The sequence below is a fragment of the Juglans regia genome, chromosome 14 (genome assembly GCF_001411555.2).
Source record: "Juglans regia cultivar Chandler chromosome 14, Walnut 2.0, whole genome shotgun sequence".
In the NCBI taxonomy this organism is placed as follows: domain Eukaryota; kingdom Viridiplantae; phylum Streptophyta; class Magnoliopsida; order Fagales; family Juglandaceae; genus Juglans; species Juglans regia.
In genome coordinates, this window is record NC_049914.1 from 1,363,442 (window position 1) to 1,379,717 (window position 16,276).

Genomic DNA, 16,276 nt, shown 5'->3' on the forward strand with positions numbered 1-16,276 from the left:
TCGGTTTCGATATTGTCGGATCCGATGAATGTCGGGCCATAATTTGCAACCCGTCTATTTAACTTCTCTTTCACTTCTACACGAACCCTAGCCCCTGCGTCTTTTCCTTCCTTGTTCATGCTCTGTTCCCCTTCTGCATGACTTGGTTTTGGATCTACGGAGCAAGCCAGTGAGATGGCATCGCAACCTTCCTTGAATATTATTGTCTTCTTCTTCGTCATCCTTTGGTCTCCGTTATAGACAAATCCATTTCTCCATTTTTGTCATCGTTCCAGTGCATCGATTGCCCACCGAGAGTATTGAACGAAGTATTTGCTCCGGTTGGAATAAACAGAGCCACTGCAGAGTGAAGGAGCGACGGAACCTGGCGTTGGGCACAGAGCAGAGAGATGCGGCACGCGGTGGTGCGGAGTAGAAGTCATCGGTCTGAGACGTGACTTGCGGCTATGTTTTCGTGGGATGATGTGGTGGCCAGCGTCGACAATCACAAAGGAAAAGTGGTCAACAGAGAGAGAGGAAAAACATATTTTTTTTTTGGGTTTTCCTTCGTTCTTCTTCCGCAAGTGGCTTTTCCATTTTGCCAGTATTTTTTGGGTTTTTCTTAAATTTGAGAATGATTGTAGATCTAAGATTCAGATCATGGAGAGATTTTGTATATCGACGTATAGAAGCAATTTTTTTCCCCCCGGGTCGTACGGGTTCGACCCGACTTTATTTTGTCAAGTCGGATCGGGTCGGTTTGGCATCTTAAATGGTTGCGTTCGGATCGAGTCGGGCACAAACCCAGTTATACCTGGTCGGGTTGCAGCCCTAATGATAAGTATCCTTACATTCAAAGCGCCATCCACGTCAATTCTCACGACCTTTCCAACAGCAGCGGGATTTCATTTGACCATCAAAGTCGAGGCTGAGTTACAGACAACATCAAGACATCGCGTGAATCTTTTCCTACTTCAAAAGGAGTAACCTTTCCCATATCTGTCACGGAGCAACAAAAAGGCTTGCTCCTGTGGCAAGAAGGCAACACCCATATCACATCCTCCTCCAAGCTATGAATTACCCGAATGTCATTTTTTCATATGTCTTCCCACCCATATTTCGGAGAGGGTAGCAAAGCTTTCACTCTAACCCAATCACCAACCTGTTCATGGTAGAAATGATGATATTTACATCGGGAAAAAATCAATTGTCATCTATCTTGAATATTTAAATTATACAAATTAAAAGAATGAGAAGTGAGATATTACTTTTTTTTCCAAGGATCATCCTACATGGTATTGGTCGATTTGGGTGCGATCTAGATAATGAGATGAGATTAGATATTGATTTTAAATGAAAGTTAAAAGTTAAAAAAAATATTATTAGAATATTATTTTTTTATATTATTATTATTTTAAGATTTGAAAAAATTGAATTATTTTAAGATTTGAAAAAATTGAATTATTTATTATATTTTGTATTGAAATTTAAAAAAGTTGTGATAATGATATAAAATGAAATGAAATACTTTTACTATCCAAACGGCTGAACCCATTCTAATACTTAAGAGACCATCATATCTCTCTTTCTCACTCATTTTACCAACACTATGATCATGGGTCTCCCCACCCCAAGCATATCTGGGTTTTGCAACATACGATCACTTGACACAATAGAAAATCCAACATTTAATATTCCCTAGCTACCCTGAAAGGGGCAACAGGCTCAACCTCCTCCGGTCACAATACTCAATTCCAACAACAAACTACTATATATCCGTCCTATACAATACGCTATACCAATATTTCTCCCTGGTGTTACGTACGTACAGATTCTAAACCACGCTTTAATATAAGAGTACTAGGGTTGATACGGACCCATGCAGTCCCCAAACTTAAATATTTCTTCAACTCTTTCCATTTTTTCTTTTGCAAGATCAGCCTTCCAACCCATGGATGAACACGTGATATCCATAATCATTAACACATAATACCGTACCCATAGTGTCACGTGACTGCCTAGAGGAACATAACTAAAATTCAACAACATTAATACTTTTATAGAATCGTGCAAGTTATTGTCACAATAGAATTGAATCATCAATGTTAAATTGTCGGTACTTGACCAAAAACTTCCAATCAAAGCATGCATGCATGAGGCAACAATATGACTATAATTAAATTGCATATTAATTAATTTGATATCAAACTATAAATTAGCAACTACATGCATGCGGATCAAACCGACCTGGGCTCTTTGATATCGGGTTTTAGCTGGATATGATCATGATGTCCCTGGCCTGTCTATTGGCATGGCTTTTATAACTTCAGTTGCCAAAACACAAGTCTCTCCTGAACAAGTTAGACGCAACTAACTGGTAGAACAGCTGGAACTCAATTGTGGAATTAATCCTATGATCATCAACATAATTAATTATTAAATTGGTACCCCAATCAATATCAACACACGTGAAAAGGAAAGGATAAACCAAATTTTTGCACATAAAAAATGTATTATAAAGGTACCCAATACATCGAAAAACTGATCTCTTTGGCGGATAGCGAGGCTCTTGCATGCAGCATTTATAAGAGGTACGTACTTTACAAATGGCCGGTACTGTTATATATGGGCGTTCCAGATCATTTGATTATTGAAGGCAAATCTCATATTGTTGATCATGTGGAAGCTATCCATTCTGATTATGATGAGCTATTTTCTACTTATAGCGCCCCTTCGATAGAGGAAATTAAATACTTCTTATCTTATTTAAAAAACTAGGAGATTTAATTTTTCATGTTGATAAACAAGGCGATCTCGATCTTCCTTTTCTTTCCTTTCAAGTAGGGTGGCTGTAGATGCTGCAGGGAGCTCTTGGCCAGGTTTAATCTTGTTTAATTTGTCTATAATTAGACACAAGGAAAGGGGCTGTTTTCAATCTCAGCCGTCCAACCGATCGAACGGAGGACTTCTGAAAGATTCTAAATTCTTATCTGGCATGCGTGTATGATTCTTTATTTCTTTTGGACAAAACTTGCAACTTGATGAAAATGACAATCTTATAAAACAGTGTTTATCTCCATCATTTTCAATAGACTGGTTTTTCTCCAAACAGAATATGCTTTTATTATTATTGATGTAGTTGTTGTTGTTTTGAGGACTAGAGGCCCATCCAAGAAATTATTAGTTAAAAATAAGTTCTTTTAAGCGTTCTAGACCTAGAATTTTTAGAGGCCATCTATTAATATGATTTAAAAAGTGGTAAAGGTAGCCACGTAGTATGGTTTGAAATTAACATTCAAACAATTGAAAAGCAATCAAATAAATTAATATATAATTGTGAAAGAAAGAAGTTTGCCTTTTTGTGTGGAAAAATGTTCAATGATATGGTCTACTTATGAAACATCATATCACAAATATGCCTATATATATTAGAGTAATGTTACGTACAGTTTTCATTTGAAAATTATTTATATAAGTCTGTATAAATTTATTTTTAAAATCTTTTTAAAATTACAATAATTTTAATTTAATAAAATAACTGTAAATAGAATTTTTTTTATATATTATAACATTAATATCATGAAATATTGTAACGTGAATATGTGTAATTTAAGGCGTTCCACGTCAATCATCATGAATAGGGTTACGAGAGAAAACAAGAAAAACATGTACGTACATGTAATTTTAAGTCTCATATATATTACGTGCTTGGTACATAAAAATCAACCGATTAATTAATTAACTAATTCTATTTAACCATTTATGTGAACCGCCTCAAGATTAATTAACCAAACTTCAATCTTAAAGAAACTAAAAGCACCATTAATATAATTAATTAATTCATACCGGACTGAACTAAAATATAGATAAATAAAATAGTACGTATTAGGGTAATAATTACTGCCTTATTAATTACATTGACGCCGCCTAGCTATAAATTATTAAAGAAAAAATATTTATTTGTGAATCTGCGATGAAAATGTAACAAGTGGCCAAGAGTTCAAAACCCCAGTCCTCCATTGTATAAAAAATAAAAAATAAAAAAAAAATGTGACAAGTGGGTTTATTTTTATTATAAATAATTATTTTTTTTTCACATTAAACTCTGGAGATCGAAACCAAACTAAAACTTACAGTACGTGAACGTCAATTTTTTACATTGAACCAAAGCTTCTGAGCACGTCCAGCTGAAGAAGCTCGGAGAATGATTTGAAAGCTGAAGCCTCTGAATATGGCTGCAGCATCTCGCTGCTATAAGATATGGAACGAGGAAACTCCGATGCCTCATTCATGATCAGTTGTTGTTGTTCATGATCGGAAAATTTACAAGGTTCTTGATGATGATCGGCACCGATATTAAGCTCCATAAACCGTGCCGTGTCGGATTCTCGGCCGGTGAGTTTCTGGACAAGGTCTCTGAACTCCGAGGCACTGGTCTTGACCTTCATGGGGGTTGATATGTAAACAACTTTGAGAGGCTTTTTACTTCGTTTGGAGGCCGCGGTCTGCTGCTTTTTTCTGTTCACGTGGTTAACACCAAGCACATCCATGGCGGACAAAAGCAAGCTCAAAAAGTGTGCAGAGTACCTCGTTGCTGGGTAGTTGCTAGGTTTTATATGCGGAAAGGGTACGTTTTTCGTTAGTCAAAAGTGGGTTTCCTGGAAAGGGATGAGATTTGAGATTTTGATGGAAAAAAATGGAAGGGAAGAGGAAATTGTTGCAGTAGAAGATTCGATTAAGAGATGCTTAAATGACCCGTAATCGTACCGATTTTCTGGTGACACTTGTTAACGTTTTGGACAGCGACACCTTCATTCATTGAAACAAGCTAGGTATAAGGTGGTGGATTAGATCACGTGCGCAGCCACCTCTGACCAGGAAAATGTTTGTGGTGAAAGGGTTTATCACACTCGTGGTCATCGCCTATTGGTTAAAGGAAGATTTCTTGTGGGTCCCACGTCAGTCTCGTGTGTTGAATGTTGGTGTATTGGGACCTTGGGTTCACTAATGTCAGATTATGAAAGATGCTTCTAAAAATGATTTTTATCAAAAACATTATTGGTCTAATTATTACCTCACCTTTAAAATTGTCAGAAAAATAGCTGACGTCGTAAATCTTTTTGGATGATTTTTTAGTTTTTACAGAAAAAAGAAACTGATAATTCCATTATCACTTAGAGCAGTTTGGATTGAGATTTCACTATTATAATGATAGATACAAGTTCTAAATATATAAGTTTCATATAAATTTTTTATAAAATAATGAGTTTCATAAATAAATAATAAATTTTTTTTTTATTTTTTTAAAGTGAGGTCTACTTTTTTATAATAGTTTGTATGAAGTTTGTCTATTTGGAGCTTGTACAAATCATTTCTCTTATTATTATTTACAAATTTTATTATTATTTATAAATTTTATTATTATTCACCAATCATCTCAACTCATTTTAACTTATCTCTCAGTCTAAATGCCTTAAACGGTATGGTTTTTTCTTTAAAAAAGTATTTTAATCACAAAGTGATTATATAAAAGTAAATCTATAAATTGATGTGATTCCTTAGATTGTAAATTTTTTTATTATAAAATAGATCTAACAAATTTTATAAAATTATATTAATTTATAAATTTATTTTATATAATTTCTTTATATTTATAACAGTTTTTTTTTTATTTTTTTGAGAGGAAAAGATGGTAAATTTAATGCTTTAAGATTTCGAAAGGCAATTATTGGATCTCTTTATAATTAAAAGATCTCGTAGATATGTAGTTGCATATTTAAGAGTTATGGGAGACTCCCTTTGTTGCATTTAAGTTATGGGCAACCTTTTCTTTCACACTTATTTGAAAAAATGGTCGGAGTTATGTTATTTATTTATAATAGAAAATGATATATATAATTCTATTTATAATTTTTTATACAACTCTATTTTAAATTAGGAAAACTTTTATAAAATAGTTTATAAAAGTACTATCGTGTTATAGAAATATTTTCAATATAAAATATGATTGAATAAAAGGTTGTAATAAGGATTATACGTGTATAATTATTTATTTTTATATAATAAAAAAGATGTTTTTATTATGCATAAAATTTAAAATTATACATTATAAAAATAAAAGTTCAGAAACTTAAAAGGGATGGAATGGAACCGACCGGGCTCAGGTGAGCTAAATAATAGCCTAAAAAACCGAACTTGGATGGAATTAATATGAATCCAACCCATGGTTGTTTTATAGCATTTTTTATAGGGCCAACCCATAGTTGTTTTATTGCCGTTTTTTAGGGCCGAAGCATTGATTATGTTATGCAGATAAATGTGTGGGAAAATCTCGAGTGGGGGAACATTGTCGGCTGGTTGTGAAACTGACCGCAGTGGATCAAAACTCTAATACCGGACAGTAAAGTGTAAGATGAGATTGGCTGTATCCTTTCTGTGTCAGTATCTTTGGCACAGTAGCATTGAAGAAAACTTGGTGAAAATTAGAAAAATCAGAAAAAAACAGTTCATGTCAAAGCACTAAACCTTAGAAAAAGCAAATAAAAAAATCATTAGTCATCGGAAAGTGGAAGATTTCCACGCTAGAAGACGTCCCTCTCTCTATGTTCTCTTCTCTCTCACTTAATCCAATGATACGCAGAGTACCATCATCATAGCGTCGTCAAAATCTCAGGTTCGTTTGGTTAAAACTTCTCTGTAAATTCGAGTAAATAATCATTCTCATGCTAAAACTAAATATGCAACTCAGAGTGGGTGACGTTGATCCTCTTAAGCTTGGAATTAAGGGGTTTTTATTTTTTATTTTTACTGATTTGGGCATCTGGGTATTGTTGTGATGGGTCGGATTAGTCCAAGAAATGTCAAACAGAGTTTGACTTCGTAGAACTTCTTTAGCTGGATGAAAAATGCTAGAGGATTTTGGTGACTAGGGGTTCTGGCTATCATTGGGTTTGTGCTTCTGTGACCTCAATACGTGCATTTGACTTCCATCTGCTTCTGTAATTAGCGATTTTCCTGTTTCTTTTTTTTTTTCAAACAAAAATTAAACCACGTTTGAGTATCTGGTTCTTGTTGCGTTGGCTTTAAAGTTGGTGTTTTTGAGACCAAAACGGTGATTTGATTCTCAAGACCTTTTCTGTTTGGGTTTGGTTTAGGATTCAGTGTACTGTTGGTTTGCTGGTAGTTGGTGACCACTAACCTGTGCAAGGGACTCGAATCTTCAGGAGTTCCTGTAATTATTGTTTTTCTGTGTTCTTGCGTTAATTTTAGCTTCTGGATTGAGTTTGCCTGTTTTAAAGTTGTCCTTTCTGCTTTCGATTCTTGCAGATTGCTTCGGGTACGGGTTTTGGGGTTTCTTCTTTGGCTGAGGGGGGGGTCTAAGGAGTTGACGATGATGATGGTTTCTGGGCAGTCGAACAATTAGGATTGGCGTAGAAGATGTGGGAACAGCAAGCGTGATGCCGAGCTTCGATTCTCAATTACCTATTTCCAATGCGCTGTATATTTTCCTCATAATCTTTACTCTGATCTTTTTTTTTTACTTCTTCCCTGTTTTTGTTCCTAAAAGTTATAAATGCACTGGGACTTTCCGTTTCTTAATTTTTACGAGATATTCTCTTTCTCACTTCTATGCACTATTTCGTTACTGACTTTTTGGTGTGTGTCAATTAGAGAGCTTTATATACATTTACGTATCCTGAAAAACTAAACTTAATTTCTTGGAAATCTTATGTTTGGTTGTTGGTGGTGGCAAACCAATCTTGGTTTCTGACAGGAATGGTGGTTAACCACCTAAAATGTTTAAAAGCTTTCAGAGAAACTTTGCAAAATGAATCAGTAGCAAATTTATCGTGAATGATAGATGTCTAAAAGTTAAGGTTTATGAAACTCATGAGAGATGTGCTTCCCCTGATTCTCGTTCTTTCCAGTTGATCAATTCAAATAATTATTGACTTTTACATTTTGCAGAAGTTTCCTACGTTCTTATCCTAATCGTTTTGACAAAGTTTCATTTTAGATCTTCTGTGGAGCATTCTTTTATATTCCAATTCCTGTTCACCTTTTGCTTTTGAGGCTGAGCTTCCAGATTCTAATCTGTTTTTGCCATCACATTGGGTAATGTGACCACCTTGGTCTGGTGTCCATTACAGAAGATGGGTTGAGCTGTGTAAAAGGTGTGGGTGGCCGGGAGCTGGAACTTCAAGTTGGGCTTTGCTTGGGTTTACCCCAGCCTGGCATGACTGGGAAGTTATCTGATGACAATGATTATGAATATGGATTGTTTAATGTCATCACCTAGAAGTACTTTTTTTTTTTCAATTTTCTGGCATGTATGATTACTTTCATGACTTTCTTCTTGCTTTTCTGAATGGAGGGGACGGGTGCTTTGGATCCTCCCTCTTCCCTTCCTCCCACAAATCCTTTTCTACAAACCTTCCACAATCTTCTTTTCTTTTATGGCGTTTAAATCAAAAGGATATATCTGATGTAATTATGGAGGGCTTCTGATGAGTTGGGCATCTTAATATGAAATTAGTTTAGCGTTCTATGGCGTAACAACTTGGGTGGCTTAATTTGGAGAATGCTTTTCAGTTGTACCGAGGGAAATGCAATCCATTCTTTTCGCGTTTCTGATTTCGGGGCGTTTGAGCAATCGATTGGATTTCGCTTAGAGGATGCTGTTGACCTGACTGGAAGTGAGTATGCAAAAACTGGACTCACATGTTAAAGAGCAAGCATATTTAGTTTTTTGTATCATTTAATCTGCAGAAACATTAAACTGTTCTGCATCTGGTGATCTTAGTGGCACTTGGCTTCTTGTAAAAGGGGCATCACTTCACTATTGTTTATATGTAGGATGAAATAATGGCTGGCCTAAATCGTATCAATTGATATATTGCTATTAACTAATAAGAATAGACTCCTACTTATCAAAAAAAAAAAAAAAAGAATAGACTCCTAGAACTGGTAGCACCTAATATAGGGCTGGGTTCATATTTAGAAGAGTATGAGTATTCCTTAGAGTAGATTTAATTGTCGAGAGAAGTGCTAGGTCTACACAAAAATCTTACATCTTGAAGCTTACAAACTAACGGGGCTTAATGTAATATGTCAAATATACTTTTCAATAAAATTAGCTTTACAATCTGACGTATCATATTAAGCCACATTAGTTTGTAAATTTTCTTGCGTAAGATTTCTATGTATACCAGGCATTTCTCTTTGTTGTATACCGGTAAAACTCTTTTTTCCCCTTATTCGACTTGAGCAGTATTTTGACAAATATATATATGTGTGTGTGTGTGTGTGTGTGTGTGTGTGTCTTGAGAAGGAAGCTCGTATGTTTTGTTGACGCAGATACTGTGCATAGTTCTACAAAAGTAAGTGGGCAAGTAGTGGCTTCCAATCCCCTTCATATTGGCACCTTCGATAAGGTGAGTTTTTTATCCCTTAAAGTTGTAAACTTTCTCATTTAGAGATTTAGGTGACTTTTAGAGCCTTACATCTTTTCTTCGCTTCTATTTATATGGTGTTTTCTTTGTTGGCCAAAACAGTCGCCGAGTTCAGTTGATATAAATTCATCTGCCTTCCGCGTGGAGCGCCAGAGGTTGCCTTTAGAAAAGGGTCAAGCATCAAATCTTATTTCTATATCAAGTGGTCATATAGAGAACTGGGAAGAGTCTGCCATGGCTGATGCGAGCCCTAGGACTGATATATCAACAGATGTGGATACAGATGATAAGAATAACAGGGTGATTTTTTTTTTCACCTTTTCTCTCAATATGCTATTTTTGGATAAACTGTAATATTTATCTTCTGCATTCTGCATATCGTTCTAATTTTCTAGTACCAAATATCAGTAGTAATGTTGCACAAGTATGTGTTTTTTTTCCTAAGCAAATTTGCATGAAAATTAAACGAGAGAATACAAGAGGTGAGGGTGGGGGACCCCAGCAAAAACCTCATTACAGAAATTGCCATGCATATAAATGGAGCAAATAAAATAAACTGGCAATGGATCCAATAAATTGGACAGGGGCCCTTGTTCCTTGGCTTGGCCAAGGAGGGGAAGGGGACTGCCAAAATAGTGGTTTTGTAATCCAACTTGTGTTTTTGTCGGATGCAGTTGTGATCTGCATTCAGAGAAGGGACACTAGTCGCACAAGTCCATATGTTTCCTTAGATACTTATTTGTTCTCCTGTTTCATGAACAGAAGCATTCTTCTTTAGAAGTCATTGGAAAATTTGGCTGATGTTAATCAATATTGCAATCCTTACATTTAAGCTCCTTGCTTGTGCAGTTTGATAGAGTCATTGCTAATATGGCATCTGATTCCAGTGACAGATCAAAGGATAAAACGGATCAGAAGGTCATAATGTATTAAATTATATACAAGGATTATAATTTATGCTATTGATGTTCAAATAGGGATTCATGATTTTTTGCTTGATTACACTTCACAGACTCTCCGCAGGCTTGCTCAAAATCGGGAGGCTGCAAGAAAAAGCCGATTGAGGAAAAAAGTATGGCCCTATATCTTACTTTGTTGTTTTGTTCCGTTATTGTTCTTCACAAATGGCTGTCTTTTTCCTCTTACTATTAGTAGTAATCACAACTCAAAAAAACTGCATCTTTTGGCAGCTATTTCCTGCAGGTAATTTCATTGGTTCTAGGTTTCTTAAGATTAAGGGCATGTGTGGACACTTGGAGTATTTTAAGATTTTGTAAATAATAGTGACATGGTTTGAGGTGAAGATGTTTAATTGGATTTTGGGAAATGTGAGAGAAAAAAGTTCAAAAATAATATTATAAAGTTCAAAACCGTTTGAATATAATTTTTTAATAATTATTTTTTTAAGTTTGTAAAAGTTGTGTTGATTTTTGTGTTTGAATAATGATTAGGTAATGAGTAGATGAAAAAGTTGAAAATTTGAAATTGAAAATTGTTTGTTTGAGTGATGTTTGGGAATGAAATTATGAAAGTTTTGATAATTTTGAGAAACCTCATAGTGTCCAAACATGCCCTAAGTTTGTCTTAATCCTTGTGAATCCTCTTCTTCATAACAGAATACTACTGTTTCTCGGATTTATTGGTTTACTTATGGCATTTGGTGCACATATCCATGCATGCACGCTAATATTTTATGGTCTCAAAATCATTTATAGCGAAAGTCATTGCCTTTTGGGAGCCCTTATTATCTCAAGTTTGTAGTGATACACAGATACCCTCTTTATTTGTAGTGAGTGAGGTTTTGTTACTTATTATTTGGAAGAAGCGTTTATGTGCCACATCCTTGCATGCTTTGGATGATTGGAATTCTAATGCCAAAAACAAAAAGCATGTTCCTTTTGTTTGTCCTTGGAGCCCTATTGTTGCATTTATCGATTACTTACTACAAGTTCCCTCTTTTGACTTGCATCCATCCTGGTGTAGGCATATGTCCAACAGCTGGAGAGTAGCCGTTTGAAGCTGACCCAACTAGAGCAGGAGCTTCAACGAGCAAGACAGCAGGTTAGTTTTGGTTCTCTTTTCGAGACTGCCTAATTTTGGCTTCAATTTTTGTTGATCTCCTTCATTGGCGTGCACATCTTGTATATTTGCTCATTTCTTTTCATAGTTTTTTGGCCTGCCCTTGGCTCGGTCCATAAAGGTGTAGGTTGGGGTTGTGTACGTCTTAGGTTTGCCTTACCAACCAAAGAGGAAACAGACTTACATTCTCTTTTTATCTCCTGTAGGGAATCTTCATATCAAGCTCAGGAGACCAAGCCCATTCAATGAGTGGAAATGGTATTCCTTTCTTCAACTCAATTATTCCCCTCCTGTGTGGTTCAATTTTCAAAAATTTGTTAACGGAACTAAGTTAGATTGGTTCCGTGTGGGAGAGTATTGCATTGTTGTGACAGGTTTATTGGAATAACAAATTCAGGATCTTGGCTATCTTGTATAAGAATACTAAACCGTGGAATCACATTTAAGTCAATGACTTTTCCTTTTATTCGTAAAATGGAAAAGTTGTTAGTGTTAACACACTTCATTTAACATGTGTGGAAGCTCTCACCCACTCACACATATAAGTTGTTTGTTAGCTTCTACCGTATAACATTTGGATGTGTATGTACAGTTTGCATTACTGCAACTTAATCAAGTGGGTATGTTTGGATGATGAGATAAGATGATAAATTCTCAAAACTTCTCACAATTTCCTTCCCAAACATCACTCAAACACTAACCACTTCCAATTTCAAATCTTCAACTTTTTCATCTAGTTATTACCTAATCATTACCACTTTTACAAACTTCAAAACAAAACACAAAAATCAATATAATTTTTTCAAACTTTAAAACAAAACACACAAATCAATACCACTTTTTCAAACTTCAAAACAAAAATAATATTAAAAAAATAATATTCAACAATTTTTTAACTTTATAATATTTTTATTCAACTTTTTCTCTCTTCTTTCTCAAAATCCAATAAAACATCTTAACTCAATCTATTTCACTACTATTCACAGAATTTTGAGATAATTCCAAGTGTCCAAACAAACCCTAAGATTGCATCAAAGAACAAAAATGAAATTATTCAAATCTTTATCCAGGGGGCCAAGTCCCCATTCCCCAATTCCTCCAGTGCCTAGACCCCAAGAATTTCCAATGTGACCACAACGCAATCTTATACTCCATTGGATTCATTAATCTCTACTGGCCTATGTGAAAACTCAGTCCTTGCAAATTGTTAACTGTTGATCGATAATCATTGCCACATGTTGTATTGTCAAGGTATGCATTGTAGATCCAGATACATGTCTATGTGCTCATTGGTAGGCAGAGTCTATGATGTAGTGTATCCATCTTCCAATTTGATCCTCTTTCTCCAAGTTGAGTTAAATTACATGAAGTAGATGATTTAGTTAGCTTTTTCAGGGGCCATGGCATTCGATGTGGAATATGCACGATGGCTGGAAGAGCAAAATCGACAAATTAATGAACTGAGATCAGCAGTCAATTCTCATGCAAGTGATGCAGAGCTACGTATCATTGTTGATAATATCTTGGCACACTATGATGAGATTTTTAGGCTGAAGGGCATTGCAGCCAAGGCTGATGTTTTCCATTTGTTGTCTGGCATGTGGAAAACACCTGCAGAGAGGTGTTTCTTGTGGCTTGGTGGTTTCCGTTCATCTGAGCTCCTAAAGGTGAGGTCATTTTAAGGTTGATGGTTTAGGGTTAGTTCTGAGAGATTTAGGTTGCGTTTGGATGTTGAACTGAGTTGAATTAAGATGATAAAATATTGTTAGAATATTATTTTTTATTATTATTATTATTTTGGGATTTGAAAAAGTTGAATTGTTTATTATATTTTATGTTGAGATTTGAAAAAATTGTAATAATAAGTTGAGATGAATTGGAATGAGTCGAGGTTACAAACGAAGCCTTACTGGAATTTGGAGGAGTCACAAAGAGACTGTAATAGAAATCCTATCCCAAGAAAAGGGAAGGTAAAAACCTCAGTGTTTTTTTTTTTTTTAATTTCTAGTCCTCACAATTTAGAAGTCGTTTGGATTCAGAGATGAATTGAGATGGTTTATGAATAGCAGAATAAAAGTTGAATTGTTTATTATATTTTGTATGAGAATTTGAGAAAGTTGTAATGATGAGATGAGATGAGTTGAGATGAGTTTTGAATTCAAATAAGGCCAGTATGATTCAACTGGTGCATTTATTATGATTTTGAATCAATCAGTGAGTTTTATGTAGACTAATTAGTTAAGCATTTCTTGGGTTGGGCATAAGGCTGTCTACAGATTGCTGCCCTCATTAAGGTCTCATTTGGATGTTGAGATGAGATGAGAATAGAATTTTATGAACAATAGTGATATAGTTTGTAAATAGTAGTGAAATGGTTTGAGTAGATGTTTTATGTGGTTTTGGGAAAAGGGAGAGAAAGTTGAATAAAAATATTGTAAAGTTAAAATATTGTTAGAATATAAATATTTAATATTATTTTTGTTTTGAGATTTGAAAATGTTGAATTGTTTTCTGTATTTTATTTGGAAGTTTGGAAAACTTGTAATGATTGGGAAATGATTAGATGAAAAATTTGAAAATTTGAAATTAAAAAGTGTTTGTGTTTGAGTGATGTTTGGATGTTGATTTCTCATCTCATCTCAACATCCAAATGGAACCTAACTATTGGTAGTTTTTACCAAATAAGAAAAAAAATGATGCCACTATTATTTGTAGGCTCAAAACTGCATGCAGTGGTTTAAGCTTGTCGATATTGAATGTATTCATCTCTTGCATAGTCTATGATTTGGGTCAGCAGTTTTTGGCCTTCTATATGATTTAAGCTTTTAAGTATTATGAGGCCCAAAACATAAGGGCTCATAATGAGTGTTGGCTCAGTCTTGGTCTCAACTATATTAATCTTTGGTGTCCTTTCCACTAAGAGGGGCTTTCCTTGTTTTATTTATCGTTCTGATTGTCTATGTATCTAAAGTCATGAATGGTTGGAGTCTGACCTCCCAAACCACTTCTTAATTTTCCCCCCTTAATTGAAATGACTGATTTTGGTTGCAGCTTCTTGCAAATCATTTGGAGCCTCTGACAGAGCAACAACTGGTGGGCATTAACAACTTGCAGCAGTCATCCCAACAAGCGGAAGATGCATTATCTCAAGGGATGGAGGCATTGCAACAATCCCTGGCTGAGACATTGTCAAGTGGATCTCTTGGTTCCTCAGGTTCATCTGGGAATGTGGCAAACTACATGGGTCAAATGGCCATGGCCATGGGTAAACTAGGGACCCTTGAGGGGTTCATTCGCCAGGTATTTTCTGCTCCTTTAAGTTTTCCTTCCCCTTCCTACATACTGCATAAACTAATGTTGAAGTTCCTTTTGTGCTACATTTTTCCTGTCATGGACTAAAATCTATTGAATTTTGTCGCAAAATTCTTCACCCAAAAAATTGGAAATGTGGAAATAGTAGTAGTTACTAGTTAGAGCAGTTAGGGAAGTTTTCAGATTTAAAAACCAGTAAGCTATGGCTATCCATGTTTATCTTGAGAAAATCTGTCAAGTTCTGTTATATATTTGGTAAAATTTGGGGTTGTTTGTCATTATCATGCGGTTAGTGGTAAGAAATGGAAGGACATAGTTTTTGTCTATGTTTATATATTGTTGTATAACCTTTTCAAATGTTTTATTTATTTATTTATATTTTTCCGGGTGGGTTATTATCATCAGGCGGACAATCTTCGGCAACAAACATTGCAACAAATGCACCGTATATTGACAACACGCCAGTCTGCTCGTGCTCTTCTTGCGATACATGACTATTTTTCCCGGCTACGAGCTCTTAGTTCCCTCTGGCTTGCCCGCCCAAGAGAGTGAACGCCCTTCTCTTCTCCAAAGCTGACTGATGACACTATGGATCCTGAAATTGAAAAAGAAATTTCTCGTGTTGTAGTCTTAGAATTCCAGTGTATTGTTGTTATCAGTATTGCTTTGTCCGTCATGTTAAGTCATTGTATGATCTAGAAACGATATTGTCAATGAGCTACATGTATCTTGTTTGCTATCAATAATAATGCTATTATTTATGTCTTGACCCGAATTTTTAAGGGAGCATGAAATATGGAGCCATGACCAGTTTTGACTACTTCTATTATGATGTTTTTCTATCAAACTCTTCTCTGTTGTGTTAGAACTTTCATTTCTTCGTGTTTCACAAGTTGGCTTTGGTGCGTTTTTGAGTTCCCACTTGTCACTAAAGGTGAATGCAAACCATATCTCCCCCGGTCATCTGTTTTTTATCTTCTTTAGTTGCCCCATGTCTAGATGAATCTACAAGTTTCCTTTTTCTTCCAAAAATGAATCTGCCAGTGCCTAGTATCCGTCTCTGCGAGTGCAGTTTGAAACAAATGAACTCTGCTGGGGCATACCTGAATTTCTGCTTCCAAAATACAGAGAGAATTCTAGTAGAGGAGCTTCACCTTATATTTCTTTGTTGGCAAAGAAAGAATGGAAAAAGAGCCTGCTTCAAGTGACTCAGGAAATTGGCTTTTGCTCGTCTTAAACCTAAGTCTTCCAAAAGCTAATGATGGTTTCTCCTCTGCTAATTGGGTCGACGTGGGTAGATCTGAATTTGTGTATGAAGGAAATCTCATGTAATTAAATTGGTAACTTTGAATGTGAATAAAGTAGACTCTTAAATTAAGGATGAAACACTAAACATGCTAAAGATGCTCAACCTTGCACGCCATGGAGCTTCCAAGAGTTCCCTCTTTTAAGTA

The 16,276-nt window shown here is 35.3% G+C and overlaps 2 protein-coding genes across 8 annotated transcripts; one reads left to right on the forward strand and one right to left on the reverse strand.

Moving 5' to 3' along the window:
- Positions 1-4,133: 4,133 nt before the first annotated feature.
- On the reverse strand, positions 4,134-4,529 carry LOC109012337. Its single transcript, XM_018993913.1, has one exon. The coding sequence runs from the start codon at positions 4,527-4,529 to the stop codon at positions 4,134-4,136; it is 396 nt and encodes a 131-aa protein (XP_018849458.1).
- Positions 4,530-6,451: 1,922 nt separating this feature from the next.
- LOC109012303 (transcription factor TGA2.1-like) lies at positions 6,452-15,583 on the forward strand. 7 transcript variants are annotated; one of them, XM_035685312.1, is made up of 13 exons: positions 6,812-6,927; positions 7,134-7,210; positions 7,306-7,477; positions 8,521-8,675; positions 9,337-9,413; positions 9,534-9,731; positions 10,281-10,349; positions 10,444-10,503; positions 11,415-11,492; positions 11,717-11,768; positions 12,906-13,177; positions 14,562-14,810; positions 15,228-15,583. In XM_035685312.1, exons 3-13 carry the CDS (start codon positions 7,437-7,439, stop codon positions 15,372-15,374), a joined length of 1,398 nt encoding a protein of 465 aa, XP_035541205.1. In that variant the 5' UTR covers positions 6,812-6,927; positions 7,134-7,210; positions 7,306-7,436; the 3' UTR covers positions 15,375-15,583. The 7 variants fall into 7 exon arrangements, with proteins under 7 accessions (XP_035541203.1, XP_018849409.2, XP_018849403.2 ...); XM_035685311.1 differs by having other exon boundaries at positions 6,827-6,977; XM_035685310.1 differs by lacking the exons at positions 6,812-6,927; positions 7,134-7,210 and adding an exon at positions 6,452-6,652.
- Positions 15,584-16,276: the final 693 nt, after the last annotated feature.